The sequence below is a fragment of the Corythoichthys intestinalis genome, chromosome 2 (assembly GCF_030265065.1).
Source record: "Corythoichthys intestinalis isolate RoL2023-P3 chromosome 2, ASM3026506v1, whole genome shotgun sequence".
Taxonomy (NCBI): Eukaryota; Metazoa; Chordata; class Actinopteri; order Syngnathiformes; family Syngnathidae; genus Corythoichthys; species Corythoichthys intestinalis.
The window spans coordinates 4,195,166-4,211,510 of NC_080396.1; the positions used below are offsets into that span (position 1 = coordinate 4,195,166).

Here is a 16,345-nt window from a genome sequence, read left to right on the forward strand (position 1 = left end):
AAATGTCGTGAGAGTAAATGCTTTGATGAGCAATGACTGCACCTACTTGGAGTTTGAAGGTAGGAACATGTGTCGTCACCCTCACATCTACAGCATCCACAGGCAGTGCAGGGAAGTCAAGAGCCTGCAAATAAAATTCATTTTCATGAATGAAAGCAAAGCATTTTCCTCTGCACCGAAACGCAGTTGGGTTGTTACATTATTTTCAGACTAACCAGTGGATCAGCTTCATCAGTGAAAAGCGGGAAAGAAGATGGAAAGATTCTGTCAGGGGAGATCTTCATGACACACGCCTCCTCCTTTTCAACTGTGAAAAACATAACCGACAGAGGTCAGCTTCGACCGTCCCACGGGGTCACGTTCGCATCATGAAGCCATGCGCACAGGTGTCACATTCGCATGGTGTACCGATGCACACGGGGGTCACATTCACATCATGAACCAATGCACACAGAGCCTCATTTGAAGCTCGGACATCTGCTTCAAGGAAGCACTCGAGCGTGACAAAGACCTTTATCGGCTAAGAGCAACCCCGCCGCAGTGTCCGGTAGATTTCTCCACAAGGCCAGAATCCGCTTCATGCGACATTGCATCACAACCTGTCAGGGGAACGAAGTTCAATCAGGCAATCGCTAACGTGGTGATGTGTGAAAGGGTTCCTCAAGACACTAGTGCATCGTATATCAGTCTTTGTTTTCATGCATGAATTAAGGTGGATGGATGGACAGACTGATGGATGGACGGGTGGGTGGATGGACGGACGGATGGACGGGTGGGTGGGTGGACGGACGGATGGATGGACGGGTGGGTGGACGGACGGATGATAGGTGAGGTGGGTGGATGGCAGGTGAGCTGGATGGATGGGTGGGTGGGTGGGTGGATGGATGATAGCTGAGGTGGATGGATGGATGATAGGTGAGGTGGATGGAGGGATGGATGATAAGTCAGGTGAGATGGATGGTTGGCTGCATAGGTGAGGTGGGTGGATGGATAGGTGAGATGGATGGGTTAGGTCAGTGCTTCTCAATTATTTTCTGTTACGCCCCCCCAAGCAAGACGTAAATGTTTCGCGCCCCCCCAAACTCTCCGCCGCCACTGTAAATAGTATTATTCGTCTATAAAATTACTGTTATAAATACGCATCTGCCTAACATTGTGTCCTTTTTTTCTAATAAAGAAAAAAAGTAACAGATCAACTTATAATAAAGTATAACTTTATTAACATTGTTTTGTTTGTAACAGAGAAGACTTGACGTGCATCAATTTGCCTGAATTAAAAAAAAAAAAAGTCACATTCAAACTGTAAAAACACACTCAAGGTATTTTTGACCATTTGATACAGAAAAATAAAATGTAATAAAATCCGTAAATAATAACAAATTCTAATTGATTAGAAACATTTACTCATGAGGACAATATGCCAAAAAATTTGACCGAAAAAACAAAAATGAATAAAGGGGAAAAAAGAGTGTCCTTGGACAGAAGGACAGCTTTTATTTTTGCTGCTCACACTCAGTATTACCTCCTTTGCAATGGTGTGGAGTCATTTTGCAATCAGCATGCTAACAATGCTCACTGGTTTACTGATATAACACTGACAAAGCAGGACTATTGTTGGCAATATTCGGCACGTTTTCGCTGAAAAACAATCAAGCGGCTTATCAATGAGATTGGGGTCGAATGTCTTTAAGTGGCGTCTTAATTGATTTGGCTTCTGGCAGTCCGCTATAATTATTTTCAGACACAGTAAACAGTAGTCTTTCCTCATCACCCCACTGTATTAAAAGTCAAAGCTAAAAGGCAAACGGCATGAAAAAAGCGCATTCTCGGCGGCCGAGGTAGAACCGTAGGTGAGGGCGGTCGTCGTGACGATCCCAAGCCGAAAATGGCACTTCTCGGGCGGCGACGTGAGAACCGGACAAGACAGTGGATCGCTGCGTGAGTGAGTCCGGTCGGAAAACGGCTTTCGAAAACGGCGGCGGCGCACTGCTCTTCATATCTGTTTTCTGTGTGCTGAGTGCTCTTCCTTAGTTCAAAAATACTGCACGCACTCTGAAAATGACAAACCGCCGCTACCCAGCATCTTCCTCGCTAATGTCCGATCCCTCGCCAACAAGATGGATGAGCTGAGGCTGCAGCTGGCAGGCAACAGGCTCGTGAGGGACTGCTGCATCTTGATGTTCACGGAGACCTGGCTTCACTCATCCATCCCGGACGCGGCTATGGAGCTAGCGGGCCGCACAGCGCACAGACTTGACAGGAACCGCGACTCTGGGAAGAGCAGGGGCGGAGGGCTCTGCATCTACGTCAATAACAGCTGGTGCACAAACGCCGCTACTATCAACAACCACTGCTCCGCAGATCTGGAGTTCATCACGGTCAGATGCAGGCCCCTGTACCTTCCACGTGAGTTCACCGCTGTCACAGTAACCGCTGTGTACATTCCACCGGATGCTAATGCTAGCACGGCTCTTAGCCACTTGAACAATGCCCTCAGCCGGCTACAGAACGACCTTCCAGAAGCAGTGCATGTGGTTGCAGGGGATTTTAACCATGCTGAATTAAAAGTAGCGCTCCCACAACTCCACCAGCACATTAAATGTGCCACCAGGGGAACTAGGACCCTGGATAAAGCCTACTCCAACATCAAGCATGGTTACAGGGCCATCCAGCTGCCCCACCTGGGTTCCTCTGATCACATGTCGCTGCTCCTGATACCGGCTTACAAACCAGTGAGAAAGCAATCACCTCCCATAACCCGGACTGTGACTTTTTGGCCCGATGGAGCCTCTCAGCAGCTGCAGGACTGCTTTGAAAGCACCGACTGGGACATCTTCTGCCACCAGGACCTGGAGGTTTTCACCTCCGCTGTGCTGGGCTACATCCAACACTGCATCAACACCGTCACGGTGGAAAAACGCATCCAGGTGTTTCCCAACCAGAAGCCTTGGATGAATAGGGAGGTCAAGGCCCTGCTGAGGGAGAGGAACAGCGCCTTCAGGTCCAGGGACGGGGAGCGGTACAGCGGTGCCCGGGCGGCCCTGAAGAGGGGCATCAGAGAAGCCAAGGCAGGCTACAAGCAGAGGATCGAGGAGGACTTCAGCAGCAACAACAGCCGGCAGGTGTGGAGGGGGCTCCGTCACATCACCAACTTCAGATCCAGCAACGCTGCCCCAACCTCTGGGGACGCCTCACTGGCGGAGGAGCTCAACCACTTCTTCGCCCGCTTCGAGGTTGTGCCCCCAGCGGGGGAACCACTGCTTCAGACCCTCCACAGCCAGCCCTTCACGGTTCAGGCACAGGAGGTGAGGAGAACCCTGAAGGCAGTGAACCTCCGGAAAGCTGCTGGACCTGACGGAGTGGCTGGGAGAGTGCTGAGGGACTGTGCTGACCAGCTGGCTGGGGTCTTCACCAATATCTTCAACCAGTCCCTCTCCCAGTGCTCCATCCCGCCCTGCTTGAAGTCCTCCACCATCATCCCTGTGCCGAAAAAGAACTCCATCAACTGCCTCAACGACTACCGGCCAGTCGCACTCACTCCCATCATTATGAAGTGCTTTGAGAAACTGGTCCGGGGTCACATCACTGCATGCCTGCCACCCACACTGGACCCCCACCAGTTTGCCTACAGAGCCAACCGGTCCACGGAGGACGCCATCGCGACAGCTCTGCACACCACACTGACTCATGTGGAACAGCGGGGGAGCTACGCCAGGCTGCTCTTCCTGGACTTCAGCTCGGCCTTTAACACCATCATCCCGAGCAGACTGGTGAGCAAACTGGGGGACCTGGGTCTCTCCCACAACATCTGCAGCTGGATTATGGACTTCCTGACAGACCGCTCCCAGAGGGTGAGAGTAGGACACCACCTGTCCTCTGTTCTGAGGACCAGCACCGGTTCTCCTCAGGGCTGCGTGCTCAGCCCCCTACTCTACACCCTCTACACCCACGACTGCACCCCCACCCAGCCGAACAATTCCATCATTAAGTTCGCGGACGACACCACGGTGGTGGGGCTCATCTCAGGAGGAGATGAGTCCGCTTACAGGGTGGAGGTGGAGCGTCTGTCGGGCTGGTGCACCATCAACAACCTGACTCTGAACACCTCCAAGTCGAAGGAGGTCATCGTCGACTTCAGGAGGTGTAAACCGGACATCCAGCCAATCACCATCAATGGGGACCGGGTAGAAATGGTTCCAGACTTCAGGTTCCTGGGCACCTACATCAGTGAGGACCTGACCTGGACTGTCAACACCACAGCGATCCTGAAGAAGGCCCAACAGAGACTCTACTTCCTGAGGGTTCTCAGGAAGAACAACATTAAAACTGAGCTCTTGTTGGTCTTCTACCGCTGCTCAGTGGAGTCGGTGCTGAGCTACAGCATCTCGCTGTGGTTCTCCAGCTGCACCGCAGCAGAGCGGAACCAGCTCCAGAGGGTCATCAACACCGCCCAGAGACTGATTGGCTGCCCTCTTCCATCCCTGGAGTCAGTCTATAAGACCCGCTGCCTCAGGAGGGCTCACAGCATCACCAGAGACTCCTCACACCCTGGCCACCACCTGTTCCAACTATTACCCTCTGGGAGGCGTTTCAGGGCAATAAAGGCCAGAACTAATCGACTAAAAAACAGCTTTTATCCGAGAGCCGTCGCTGCTCTGAACGCCTCACACTGAATGTGGTTTTGGATCAATGTGCACATGTACAGTGAAATGCATATAAATTTTTTTTTTTTTTTTTTCATAATCATCCTTGCCCGTGTATATATCCCCCACCTCATAGAGTGTATAGTCTTTTAAGTACTGTTATTTTATTTTATTTATTTCCTTGTTTTTGGTCCATGAGAGCTGCTATTTTTTAATTTCGTTGTTTCTGTGTTGGAACAATGACAATAAATTATTCTGAGATTCTGAGATTCTGAGAGCGCCACTGCCACCCACTGAGTGGATGTGCAAGTACACTTTATTCCAGTCCGGCAAAAAAAAAAAAAAAAGAAAAAAGCATGTTCCCCGAGGACACATGCACCCCCCCTGGCATCGCTCTGCGCCCCCCCAGGGGGGCGCGCCCCACTATTTGAGAAGTACTGGGTTAGGTGGATGAATGGATGGTTGAGGTGGGTGGATGAACGAACGAACGAATGAAAGGATTGATGGACGGGGAGACAGAAGGACAGATGGGTGATTAGGGTGGGTGCATGGATGAATGATGGATAGGTGGGGTCCATGGTTAGATGGACGGATGATAGGTGAGGTGGGTGGGTGTATGGACGGATGATAGGTGAGGTGGATGGATGGATGGATGGATGGATGGATGGATGGATGGATGGATTATAAGTGAGGTGAGATGGATGGTTGGCTGCATAGATGAGGTGGGTGGATGGATAGGTGAAGTGGATGGATGAATTAATGAATGAATGAATGAAAGGATTGATGGACGGGCAGACAGAAGGACAGATGGGTGATTAGGGTGGGTGCATGGATGAATGATGGATAGGTGAGGTCCATGGTTAGATGGACGGATGGGTGAGGTGGATGGATGGATGGATGGATGGATGGATGGATGGATGGATGGATGGATGGATGGATGGAAGGTTGAAGCGGGTGGACGAAAGGTTGAAGCGGGTGGACGGATGATTAGGTGATGTGGATGGATGGATGGATGGATGGATGGATGGATGGATGGATGGATGATGGCCGGATGGATGATAGGTGAGGTGAGATGGATGGTTGGCCGGATGGATGATAGGTGAGGTGAGATGGATGGTTGGCCGGATGGATGACAGGTGAGGTGGATGGATGGATGGATAGATGGACGGATAGGTGAGGTGGGTAGATGGATGGACGGACGGTTGACGTGGGTGGACGGATGATGGCCGGATGGATGATAGGTGAGGTGGATGGATGGATGGATGGATGGTGGTTGGACGGATGATGGATGGATGGATGGATGGATGGATGAATGGATGGATGAGGTGGGTGGATGGGTAGGTGAGGTGAATGGATGGATGGATAGATGAGGTGGGTGGGTGGATGAATGAATGAATGAATGGATGGATGGATGGACGGATGGGTGATTATGGTGGGTGCATGGATGGACGAATGATAGGTGGGGGCCATGGTTAGATGGACGGATGGACGGGTGGGGGTGTCATGTCATTGCAATTTACCCTCAGTGCTGAGAATATATAAAATAAAATAAAAACATCAATAAAATTTAATAACCATACTTAACCACTAAAAAAGGTCTTAAAGTTTTAAAATACAGTGTAATCAATAAAAGAAAAATATCCCCCAAAAGTTTTTTTCATGCATTTTTGTACCAAAAATGAACCGAACAAGGTACTTCAAAAACCGAACTGAAATTACATTTTAGTGTACCGTTACACCCATAGTAAAAATCATGGCATGGTAAAACTACATTTTTCTTCAAACAATGACTAAAGTAAATGTAACAGTGTAAATGCAATGCAATGTTTAAGAATGCAAATATAAAGCAACAATTTAGCTGTATCTCAATCCAACTTGTGGCTATACCTTGCGTGCTGCTTGCTGGAAGAGTTTGAGGGCTCTCTGTTTAAGCGCCCACTGAAAGTTGGGGTGAAACTGGAAGGATGGAGCTCCCTTGGGGACCTAAATGATCAATAAATGCATCTTGTGGGCACGATTTTTACATGTTGTCAACACAACGAGTGCACGTCAAAGTATTTCTTCAGATCTGAATGGACAAAAACGAATAAGAATGGTGATTCAAGGGAACATCAGTGCGAGAGGCCATGTTTACCTGCCCTGCGTCAGATATTAGCCGGATTGAGTAAAGTTTGGGTGGTCCGCTGGTAAAGTCTTCATCTTGTCTAACAGCTCCTTTACTAACCTGTTAACAGTTATTGAAATACAGTAATTATTAGTTTAATATAAAGTGAGGCGAAACATATTTTTTTATGTTATTTTTTTAATTAGAAAAAAAAAGACATTTTAGATTTTTGAGGTCAATTATGGTATTTCTTTTATCTTATTTGACTTTTATCACCGTCAATGACAGTGAAACAAGTTCACTCACTGTCAGCCTTCTCATTTCCAATAAATTTAATGTCTATCGCGGTCCATGGCAGTGAATGAGTGAAGGGCTACAAACAACAAAATAATCCAGAGGTATAAGGATTTAGGGTTGTCCCCGATCCCATCACGTCATTTTTTAAAGGTCAGAATCATGTGGAAAGTGTTTTTACATTTCTTTTCCCAACGGCTAAGAAACTACAAAATAATCAAAAATCGAGGTGGATGTTGTTAAACGAAACAAAGACACACACGCACAAAAAAAGAAATGATAAAATTGCTGACGTATCTGATCAGTACTTGGTATTGGCAGATCCTCAAAATCAGGTCACTGAATCTCAGGTGAAAAAATACGTGCTCAGAACTAACTATTATTGTAATTATTCATCATAATTGTATTTTTTTAATATTGATTGATTGCCTGATACACGTAGTCCCCAGGTTACGAACGAGTTCTGTTCCTACGCTGAGGACGTTATCCGAATTTCCGCTTAAGTCCGAATTAACCCTTTAAGAACCCTTAAATCTCAAAATAACTATCCAAAAAGTCCAAAAGTATTGTATTTTGTTTAATAAAGGAGGCTACAATGCCCTCTGGTGGCAGCACTGGGTCTGGCTGGACTATCACCTTATGACTGAGGAGCAGACTCTCGTCTGAGATGGGTCAAGCACAGCTGCGCTATGGCTTGGCCCATCGTCTGAAATGGGTCAAGCACAGCTGCGCTATGGCTTGGCCCACTTAAGCCTGTAAGTTGTTTCAGTTAATATATATTTGTGTATGCATTTGTAATGGTTTACAGTTTGTGGAGTTAAGTGTGAGCGATTTGCTATGAGAATTGTAAATACGTTAGCATTTGTAGCAATTAAAATGGCGGATTTATGTTAAGCAAATTAGGCTAATTTAATCTATTAAATTTACATATTGATCGGACTAAATGGTCATTTGAACAATTGTTTTAAGTCAAATGTTTTATTTCAGTGTTTTATTGTTAAAGTGCAAGTTAGCCAATTGTTCTTTTGTAAAATCCTCATTTATTTATCTATTTATTTTTAACGTTTGAGGCTAAGCTTAGGCGCGCATCGGACACCAGCAGTTTTGGCGTGCTAAAAATGATAATACAGGATTTAGTTGAGCTTTACTTCAATCTTGGCGACAACTAGCGCCTGAGCTTAGCCTCAAACGATATAAAAAAATTAATGAATGAGAATCTAAGTACAACAAAAGAACAATTGGTTAACTTGCATAGCAAAAGTCCACTAGCTTAAAAGTTATATATTGCTAAGGTTTACTAGATTGTTTCTAGTGCACACCAGATGGTTTAAATGTATTAATTTTTGTCAATGTCCCTTTAGGGGCTCCATAGTAAGTTGATCTACATTACTTTTTTTTTTTTATATTTAAAAAGGACACAATTTTATGGAGATGTGTACTTATAATAATAATAATTTCATGGACAAATGATGCTATTTACAGTGCCGGCAGAGAGTTGGGGGCGTAACAGAACGTAATTGTGAAGCACTGGGTTAAACGTTACCTTGTACTGTTGTAATGAAACCAGTCTGTCCTCCAATACTTGGTTCCTGGTTGAGTGTGACACTGGGTCTTTACCTAGATGGACTTGCCTGGTAAGGATACAGTATTGACTTCATTCAACATGAGGACTTAAAGAAAAACTATTAAATTCATGACAAGTACTGCATATACCAGGGGCATTCAAAAAGTAATGCACTCAAAAGCATTGCTCGTAAAGGATTTTACCAATTTTGTTTATATTTGGCACAAACATGATAGGATACACCTTTTTGCGATTTTTAAATGTGTTTTTCTAATTTTCAGATTTTTAAAGCTGAAACTAGCTTCCAAAATGGCTGCCCCTCTTGAAGCTCGTCAGGAACAAAGAGCTCTAATCGAATTCCTTGTTGCAGAGGGAGAAACCCCTCTGAGGATTCACAACCGGCTGGAAAATGTCTACAAGGATGATACCATAGACTACAGTACTGTAAAACATGGGTACACCTATTAAAAAACAGTACTTAAGACCATGAAGAGGTGGCTAAAGCCAGCATAGCCGATAAGCCCCGTAGTGTTCGCCCATCCACCGTTGACGAGCTTCAAGAGGGGCAGCCATTTTGGAAGCTAGTTTAAGCTTTAAAAATCTGAAAATAAGAAAAAGACATATAACAATCGCAAAAAGGTGTATCCTATCATGTTTGTGCCATATACAAACAAGATTGGTAAAATCCTGTACGAGCAATGCACTTGAGTGCATTACTTTTTGAATGCCCCTCGTAGATCCTTTTCAGAAGGCCATTTCATTAACAGAAGAATGGTAGAACATAGAGTTAACACATTTCTATCCAGTTTAATGACACGACATGACTAAATAATAAGCTAATAGGTGTGTTTGAAGCATTGACTTCATAATGTATTGACGGGACACGGGGCCGATAAATAGGGAGCCTGCATTGTTGGCATGGCAGTCAAAACTGACCAAGTGGAATCACAGACAAAGAGCTTTTTTCGTTGAAAATTCTTCTGAATAAATGCTTAAATCCCCTAATTCTTTATAGATATGGACGTAAAACGGTCTCAATTCTTGGTTAAAAGCAAAAAAAAAAAACGTGCAGTTAGCATTTATTTTACGAAATATGTCAAAGTACAATACTAGTCTGTTAGTGAATGTAGCAAGCAGCTGCCTGATGTAAACAGAGCTTTTCTGGTGAAAATTCTTATTAATAAATGCTTAAATCCCCGAATTCTTTATAGATATGGATGTAAAACAGTCTCAAGTCTTGGTTAAAAGCAAAAAAAAAAGGTGCAGTTAGCATTTATTTTACGTAAATATGTCTGAGTACAAAGCTTGTCTGTTAGTGATTGCAGCTAGCGGCCGCCTGATGTAAACAGAGCTTTTCCAGTGAAAATTCTAGAGAATAAATGCTTAAATCCCCGAATTCTTTATAGATATGGACGTAAAATGGTCTCGATTCTTGGTTAAAAGTAAAAAAAAAAAAACGTGCAGTTAGCATTTATTTTACGAAATATGTCAAAGTACAATACTAGTCTGTTAGTGAATATAACTAGCGGCCACCTGATGTAAACAGAGCTTTTCCGGTGAAAATTCTTATGAATAAATGCTTAAATCCCCAAATTCTTTATAGATAAGGACGTAAAACGGTCTCGATTCTTGGTTAAAAGCAAAAAAAAAAAAAAAAAAAGTGCAGTCAGCATTTATTTTACGAAATATGTGAAAGTACAATACTAGTCTGTTAGTGAATGTAGCAAGCAGTCGCCTGATGTAAACAGAGCTTTTCCGGTGAAAATTCTTGTGAATAAATGCCTAAATCCCCGAATTCTTTATGGATATGGACGTAAAATAGTCTTGGTTCTTGGTTAAAAGCAAAAAAAAAAAAAGTGCAGTTCGCATTTATTTTATGTACATATGTTGAAGTACAATGCTAGCCTGTTAGTGAATGTAGCTAGCGGCCGCCTGATGTAAGCAGTTTTTCCGTTGACAATTCTTGTGAACAAATGCTTAAATCCCAAAATTCTTAAAAGATAGGGACGTAAAACAGCCTCGATTTTTGGTTAAAAGCAAATAAAACCGTGCAGTACATTGTGAAGTCTATGTTTCAAGGTAGAAATAACTTTTAAAAAACTACGTAAATCCAAAATAGCCAAGCTTAATCAAGGAATAAAGAGTTCTCATGAAAACCTACAATTTCAGGCGATTGATTTGCTCTTCTTTAACATTGAGTTGAACCTTTTTTAGGAAAAGAGCCTCCTTCTTCTGCCTGTTCTTCAGACCTAGTGAGCAAAAAAAGAATTGGGTCTAACATCCATTATACAGCAGCAGAGGCAGCTACTGTAAATGGTACACACGTACTCTCACTGAGGTTTTCAGCGCCAAGTTTGCTGCTGTCCTTCTGCAACATCTTTGCCACCCCCGCGTGGGTGGAGGCATCCACCAGGGGCTTTGGTCCTGGCTTTCGCCCAGTTGGACATCCTAAGGCACCCTGCAAGATATGTGAAACTGTAGCAGCGTGAAGTGAAGACAAATGCGTGTGGCACAGCGGAGAAAAATGACATTTTCCCTTAAATGTGATATAGTAGCATATCTTGATTGGTAAAATGCATGAATAATCAGCCAGATTCTAATGTCATAAAATTTACTGTGTAGAACATCCCGCTGAAATAAAAGATGGGAAGATTTGCATCACCTCGTGCATTACCTTGGGTTTGACGACATCCTTGGTAGACTTTTGTTTGACCGGACTTTGGACTTGGATGGCTGGTAAAGATCCTTTACCTTTGACGGGTGTGTCCTGAAGAGCAAGATCCCTAATGGCAGCAGGTGAAATCAACTTTTAAAATTATATATATAGACTAGGGCTGCCACGGTTATCAACTAAAGAGCAAAACGTAACAATCTTGTGGCTGTCAGAGTGAGAGAAAAAAACATAAGTTTCACCTGTGTATAAGTCGCAGGCAAATTATGAAAAAAAAAAGTGTGACTTATAGTCCAGAAATTATGCTGTTAATTTTTTCTTTTAATGTTTTAAAGCAGGGGTCCCCAAACTACGGCCCCACATTTGGTCCGGCCCCCTGAACAATGTTTTTTTCTTTTTTTTTCCAAAAGTATTATTTATTTCCTGGCTTTTTTTTTGTGAAGAACCCAGAGAGGGTTATTTGGTTATTATCTATTTCATTAATAGTGTCATTATTATTTATTATTATTAATTATTATTTATTATTATATTATTATTATATTATATTTAGGGCTGTCAAACGATTAAAATTTTTAATCGAGTTAATTACAGCTTATAAATTAATTAATCGTAATTCATCGCAATTCATCGCAATTCAAACAATCTATAAAATATGCCATATTTTTCTGTAAATTATTGTTGGAATGGAAAGATAAGACACAAGACGGATATATACATTCAACATACTGTACAAAAGTACTGTATTTGTTTATTATAACAATAAATCAACAAGATGGCATTAACATTATTAACATTCTGTTAAAGCGATCCATGGATAGAAAGACTTGTAGTTCCTAAAAGATAAATGTTAGTACAAGTTATAGAAATTTTATATATAAACCCCTCTTAATGTTTTGGTTTTGATAAAATTTGTAAAATTTTCAAACAAAAATTTAAACTAGTAGCTCGCCATTGTTGATGTCAATAATTACTCAATGCTCATGGTGCTGAAACCCATAAAAATCAGTCGGACCCAAGCGCCAGCAGAGGGCGCCAAAACACCCAAAAACACAAGTAACAAATGGACATGACACTGTGCTGTCATTTTAATCTGTTTGAGCGGGCCATGTGCGTTAAATGCGTCAAATAATTTAACGTGATTAATTAAAAAAATTAATTACTGCCCGTTAACGCGATAATTTTGACAGCTCTAATTCTTTATTTTATTTTTTTTTTTTACTTTTGTTCCATGAAGAATCCAGAAAGGGTTATTTGATTGTGGCTTTCTGAAAAACAATACATTCTTACATTTAGGCACTCCTGCAATCGTCACACCTTTTCTGTTACAAACTGACCCGGCCCCTCATCAGAGAAAAGTTATGTGGCCCTCACAGGAAAAAGTTTGGGGACCCCTGTTTTAAAGCAACACTTGTAACTTTTCAATTTTGGTCAATTTTAGCGACGCCAGTGGACAAAAGCGGTAGTGTTTTGCCTTAAGGAAGACTGCGTTTCCCATGAGGATCAGTGCTGCGTTTTGTTGTAAACTTGTGCATTTATTGAAGATTCAACCACAGCCATCTCCCCAGTGTCTTTGCCTGGAATGCAGCCCCATATCATCAAGGACTTAGGGAATTTTGATGTTTTCTTCAGGCATTCATCTTTGTAAATCTCACTGGGACAGCACCAAACAAAGGTTCCAGCATCATCACCTTGTCAAGAATCTGCATTGGACAAGGTGATGATGCTGGAACCTTTGTCAGAAGAAAAAAATCAAAATGAAGATGGCTGTGGTTAAATCTTCAATAAATGCTCAAGTTTACATCGCAATTTTAGACAGCTTTCTTATCCCTTCAATTGAAAATATGTTTAGGGATATTGAAATCATTTTCCAAGATGGAAATTCATTCTGAGGAAAAAAATATGGAATCATGAGAAACAAACAAAGAAATAACAAAACATCTCTAGTATTTAGTAGCACCACCTCTGGCTTTTATGACAGCTTGCAGTCTCAGAGGCATGGACCTGATGAGTATTCTTCATCAATTAGGTGCCAACTTTCTTTGATAGCAGTTGCCAGATCATCCTTGCAGGTCGGAGCCTTGCCGTGGACCATTTTTTTCCATTTCCACCACAGGTTTTCAATAGGGTTGAGATCTGGGTTATTTGCAGGCCATGACATTGACTGGATGAGTCTCCAAGGAATGCTTTAACTGTTTTAGCTCTGTGGCATGATGCATTGTCATCTTGGAAAATGACAAACATATTTTTAATTGAAGGGATAAGAAAGCCGTCTAAAATTTCAATGTAAATTTGTGCATTTATTGAAGATTTAACCACAGCCCTCTCCCCAGTGCCTTTGCCTGATATGCAGCCCCATATAATCAAGGACTGAGGGAATTTTGATTTCTTCAGGCAGTCATCTTTGTAAATCTCACTGGAACAGCACCAAACAAAGGTTCCAGCCTCATCACCTTGTCCAATGCAGATTCTTGACTCTTGACAATTTTAGACAGCTTTCTTATACCTTCAATTGAAAATATTTTTTTCAAGATGACAATGCATCATGCCACAGAGATAATACTGTTAAAGCATCCCTTGGAGAAAGACTCATCCAGGCAATGTCATGGCCTGCAAATAGCCCAGATCTCAACCCTATTGAAAAGCTGTGGTAGAAATTGAAAAAAATGGTCCACAGCAAGGCTCCGACCTGTGAGGATGATCTGGCAACTGCAATCAAAGAGAGTTGGCACCAATTTGATGAAGAATACTCATCAAGTCCATGCCTCAGAGACTGCAAGCTCATAAAAGCTAGAGGTGGTGCTACTAAATACTAGAGATGTGTTTTGATTAGGGCTGTCAAACGATTAAAATTTCTAATCGAGTTAATCACATCTTAAAAACTAATTAATCGTAATGAATCGCAATTCAAAACATCTATAAAATATGCCATATTTTTCTGAAAATTATTGTTGGAATGGAAAGATAAGACACAAGACGGATATATACATTCAACATACTGTACATAAGTTCTGTATTTATTTGTTTATTATAACAATAAATCAACAAGATCGCATTAACATTATAAACATTCTTTCTGGTAAAAAGATCCACGGATAGAAAGACTTGTAGTTCTTAAAAGATAAATGTTAGTACAAGTCATACTAATTTTATACTAAAACCCCTCTTAATGTTTTTGTTTTAATAAAATTGTTCAATAAAAAAATAAACGAGTAGCTCGCCATTGGTCCATGGGCTCCCTGCCGTTCTTCCACAGTGTCTTTAATTACGTAGTGATTGAAATACACCACAAGGTGTCAATGGAGTTTTAAATTAATTAGATATGAAGCCAGCGAGTGTGTTTTGTCCCTTGACTAACGTCATAGTTTCCCGGTTCATTGTACCTTCCGTTCATTGGAGTGCTGGCTCCACAACGTACAAGACCCCTGATAGTTTGTGACTAAATATTGCCATCCAGTGAGTTTGTATATTGTGACTAAATATTGTGTATTTGTTGAGAACAGAATTTGACCAAAGCCTGAGTAAGATTTATTTATTATTTTGCATAGCTATTTTGATGGGGAATGCCAGTTAGGCCTGAACGATATTGGAAAAAACTATTGCCGCGCTTTTTTGGGGGTTTGCGATATTATATTGCGATATTTCTAAAAAATGTATGTATGTATATATATGTATACATATATATATATATATATATATATATATATTTTTTTTTTTTTTAAAGAAATTTTCACGAGATGACTTGAATAGCTGTTTGGAAAGACTTTGGATGACTCTCAATGACCAGTGTACAGTGATCCCTTGTTTTTCGCGGTTAATGGGGACCAGAACCCGCTGCGATAAGTGAAAAACCGCGAAGTTGCGCACCTTTTCCCCAAAGTATGATTTTAAATATATATATATATACAGGATATACTGTATGTATATATTTTCCCAAAGTGGAAGCTTCCATGATCCTAATAAATTTATTATAATAATAATAATAATTAATAATTAAAACACACATATATATACAGTACTGTGCAAAAATTTTAAGCAGGTGTCCTGCCTAAAACTTTTGCACAGTACTGTAAATACATAATGTATATACGTATATATTAATAAATGGTTTTAAGCACTTCACATGTTATGTTATATTATGATCAATTTTAAACATTATTGTCCAACCAAATCATTTTTGAGCAAGAATAAAGTACTGTTGTCCAAAAATGCTTGGCTTTATTAACTACTTCTGTTTATCTACCTTAGCTGTGACTCTTGTTGGACATGTAGAAATTACATTTAATTTATATGTCTCAAACGTCTCCACACATACACACACATTCATTCCAAAGCGGCTTCCTTGCAGAAACTGTTTTACAAGTTAAACGATGATTGACAGCTGCTGCATCGTTAACTTTAATAAGCAAGTGCTGCAGTGACTGTGAGGTTCAAAGAGCGTGTGAAGGCCCAAGTACACCGCATGCGTGATCGTTGCGTTTGCGGTCCGGTTCAGTGTTGCCTGCGTGCCACGCAGTCCGTCAAAAACAGGCAAATCATACCGGCTGCTGCACGGCTGCGGTCCGCCAACCTCGTCCCCCCCGTGAGCTCTCGCGTGATCGCGCGCGATAATGTGCCATTTAAAACAACGAAAAACACACGGAGTCTATACTCATCAGAGAAGCAGAGAGAGAGCACATATTTTCTTTGCATATTGATATTTTAGTTAATCTGGAATTAAGAGACAGACATGACTGCATCATGATGAGATCAGGACAGAAAAACACACATAATAGGACACCTTGCAGCTTCCTTTTTTATATTGTCCTTATAGAAAGGATTGCTGCATCATAAATGATTTTGTGGGTTTCCACCTCCATGATGAAGCGCTCATCATCCATGTTCGCTGGTGTTTAAACCGTGATTAGGCACCTGGGTTGTTACGTCCAGGCCCAGCTCCGCCCATTTTGCCGGATGCGTGTCCAGCAAAAATAGAAAATAGCCTATACCATGCGGCAGGCATGCGGCACGCCAGAGGTGGTTCGCAGTCAAGCCGGAGCACTGACGCGGCCGGTATACGTTGAACAATAGGA

The 16,345-nt window shown here is 42.1% G+C and overlaps 1 protein-coding gene across 1 annotated transcript in view; it reads right to left on the minus strand.

Annotated features, from left to right (window-relative positions):
- Positions 1-16,345, minus strand: part of cfap221 (cilia and flagella associated protein 221) — a 77,731-nt gene that overhangs the window by 28,723 nt on the left and 32,663 nt on the right. Inside the window, exons 10-18 of the mRNA XM_057830389.1 lie at positions 11,280-11,388; positions 10,934-11,063; positions 10,767-10,854; positions 8,585-8,672; positions 6,778-6,867; positions 6,531-6,626; positions 512-599; positions 216-307; positions 47-124 (exon numbers count right to left, since the gene is read on the minus strand). Coding sequence (XP_057686372.1) covers positions 47-124; positions 216-307; positions 512-599; positions 6,531-6,626; positions 6,778-6,867; positions 8,585-8,672; positions 10,767-10,854; positions 10,934-11,063; positions 11,280-11,388 — 859 coding nt within the window. The remainder of the gene's footprint in view (positions 1-46; positions 125-215; positions 308-511; positions 600-6,530; positions 6,627-6,777; positions 6,868-8,584; positions 8,673-10,766; positions 10,855-10,933; positions 11,064-11,279; positions 11,389-16,345) is intronic.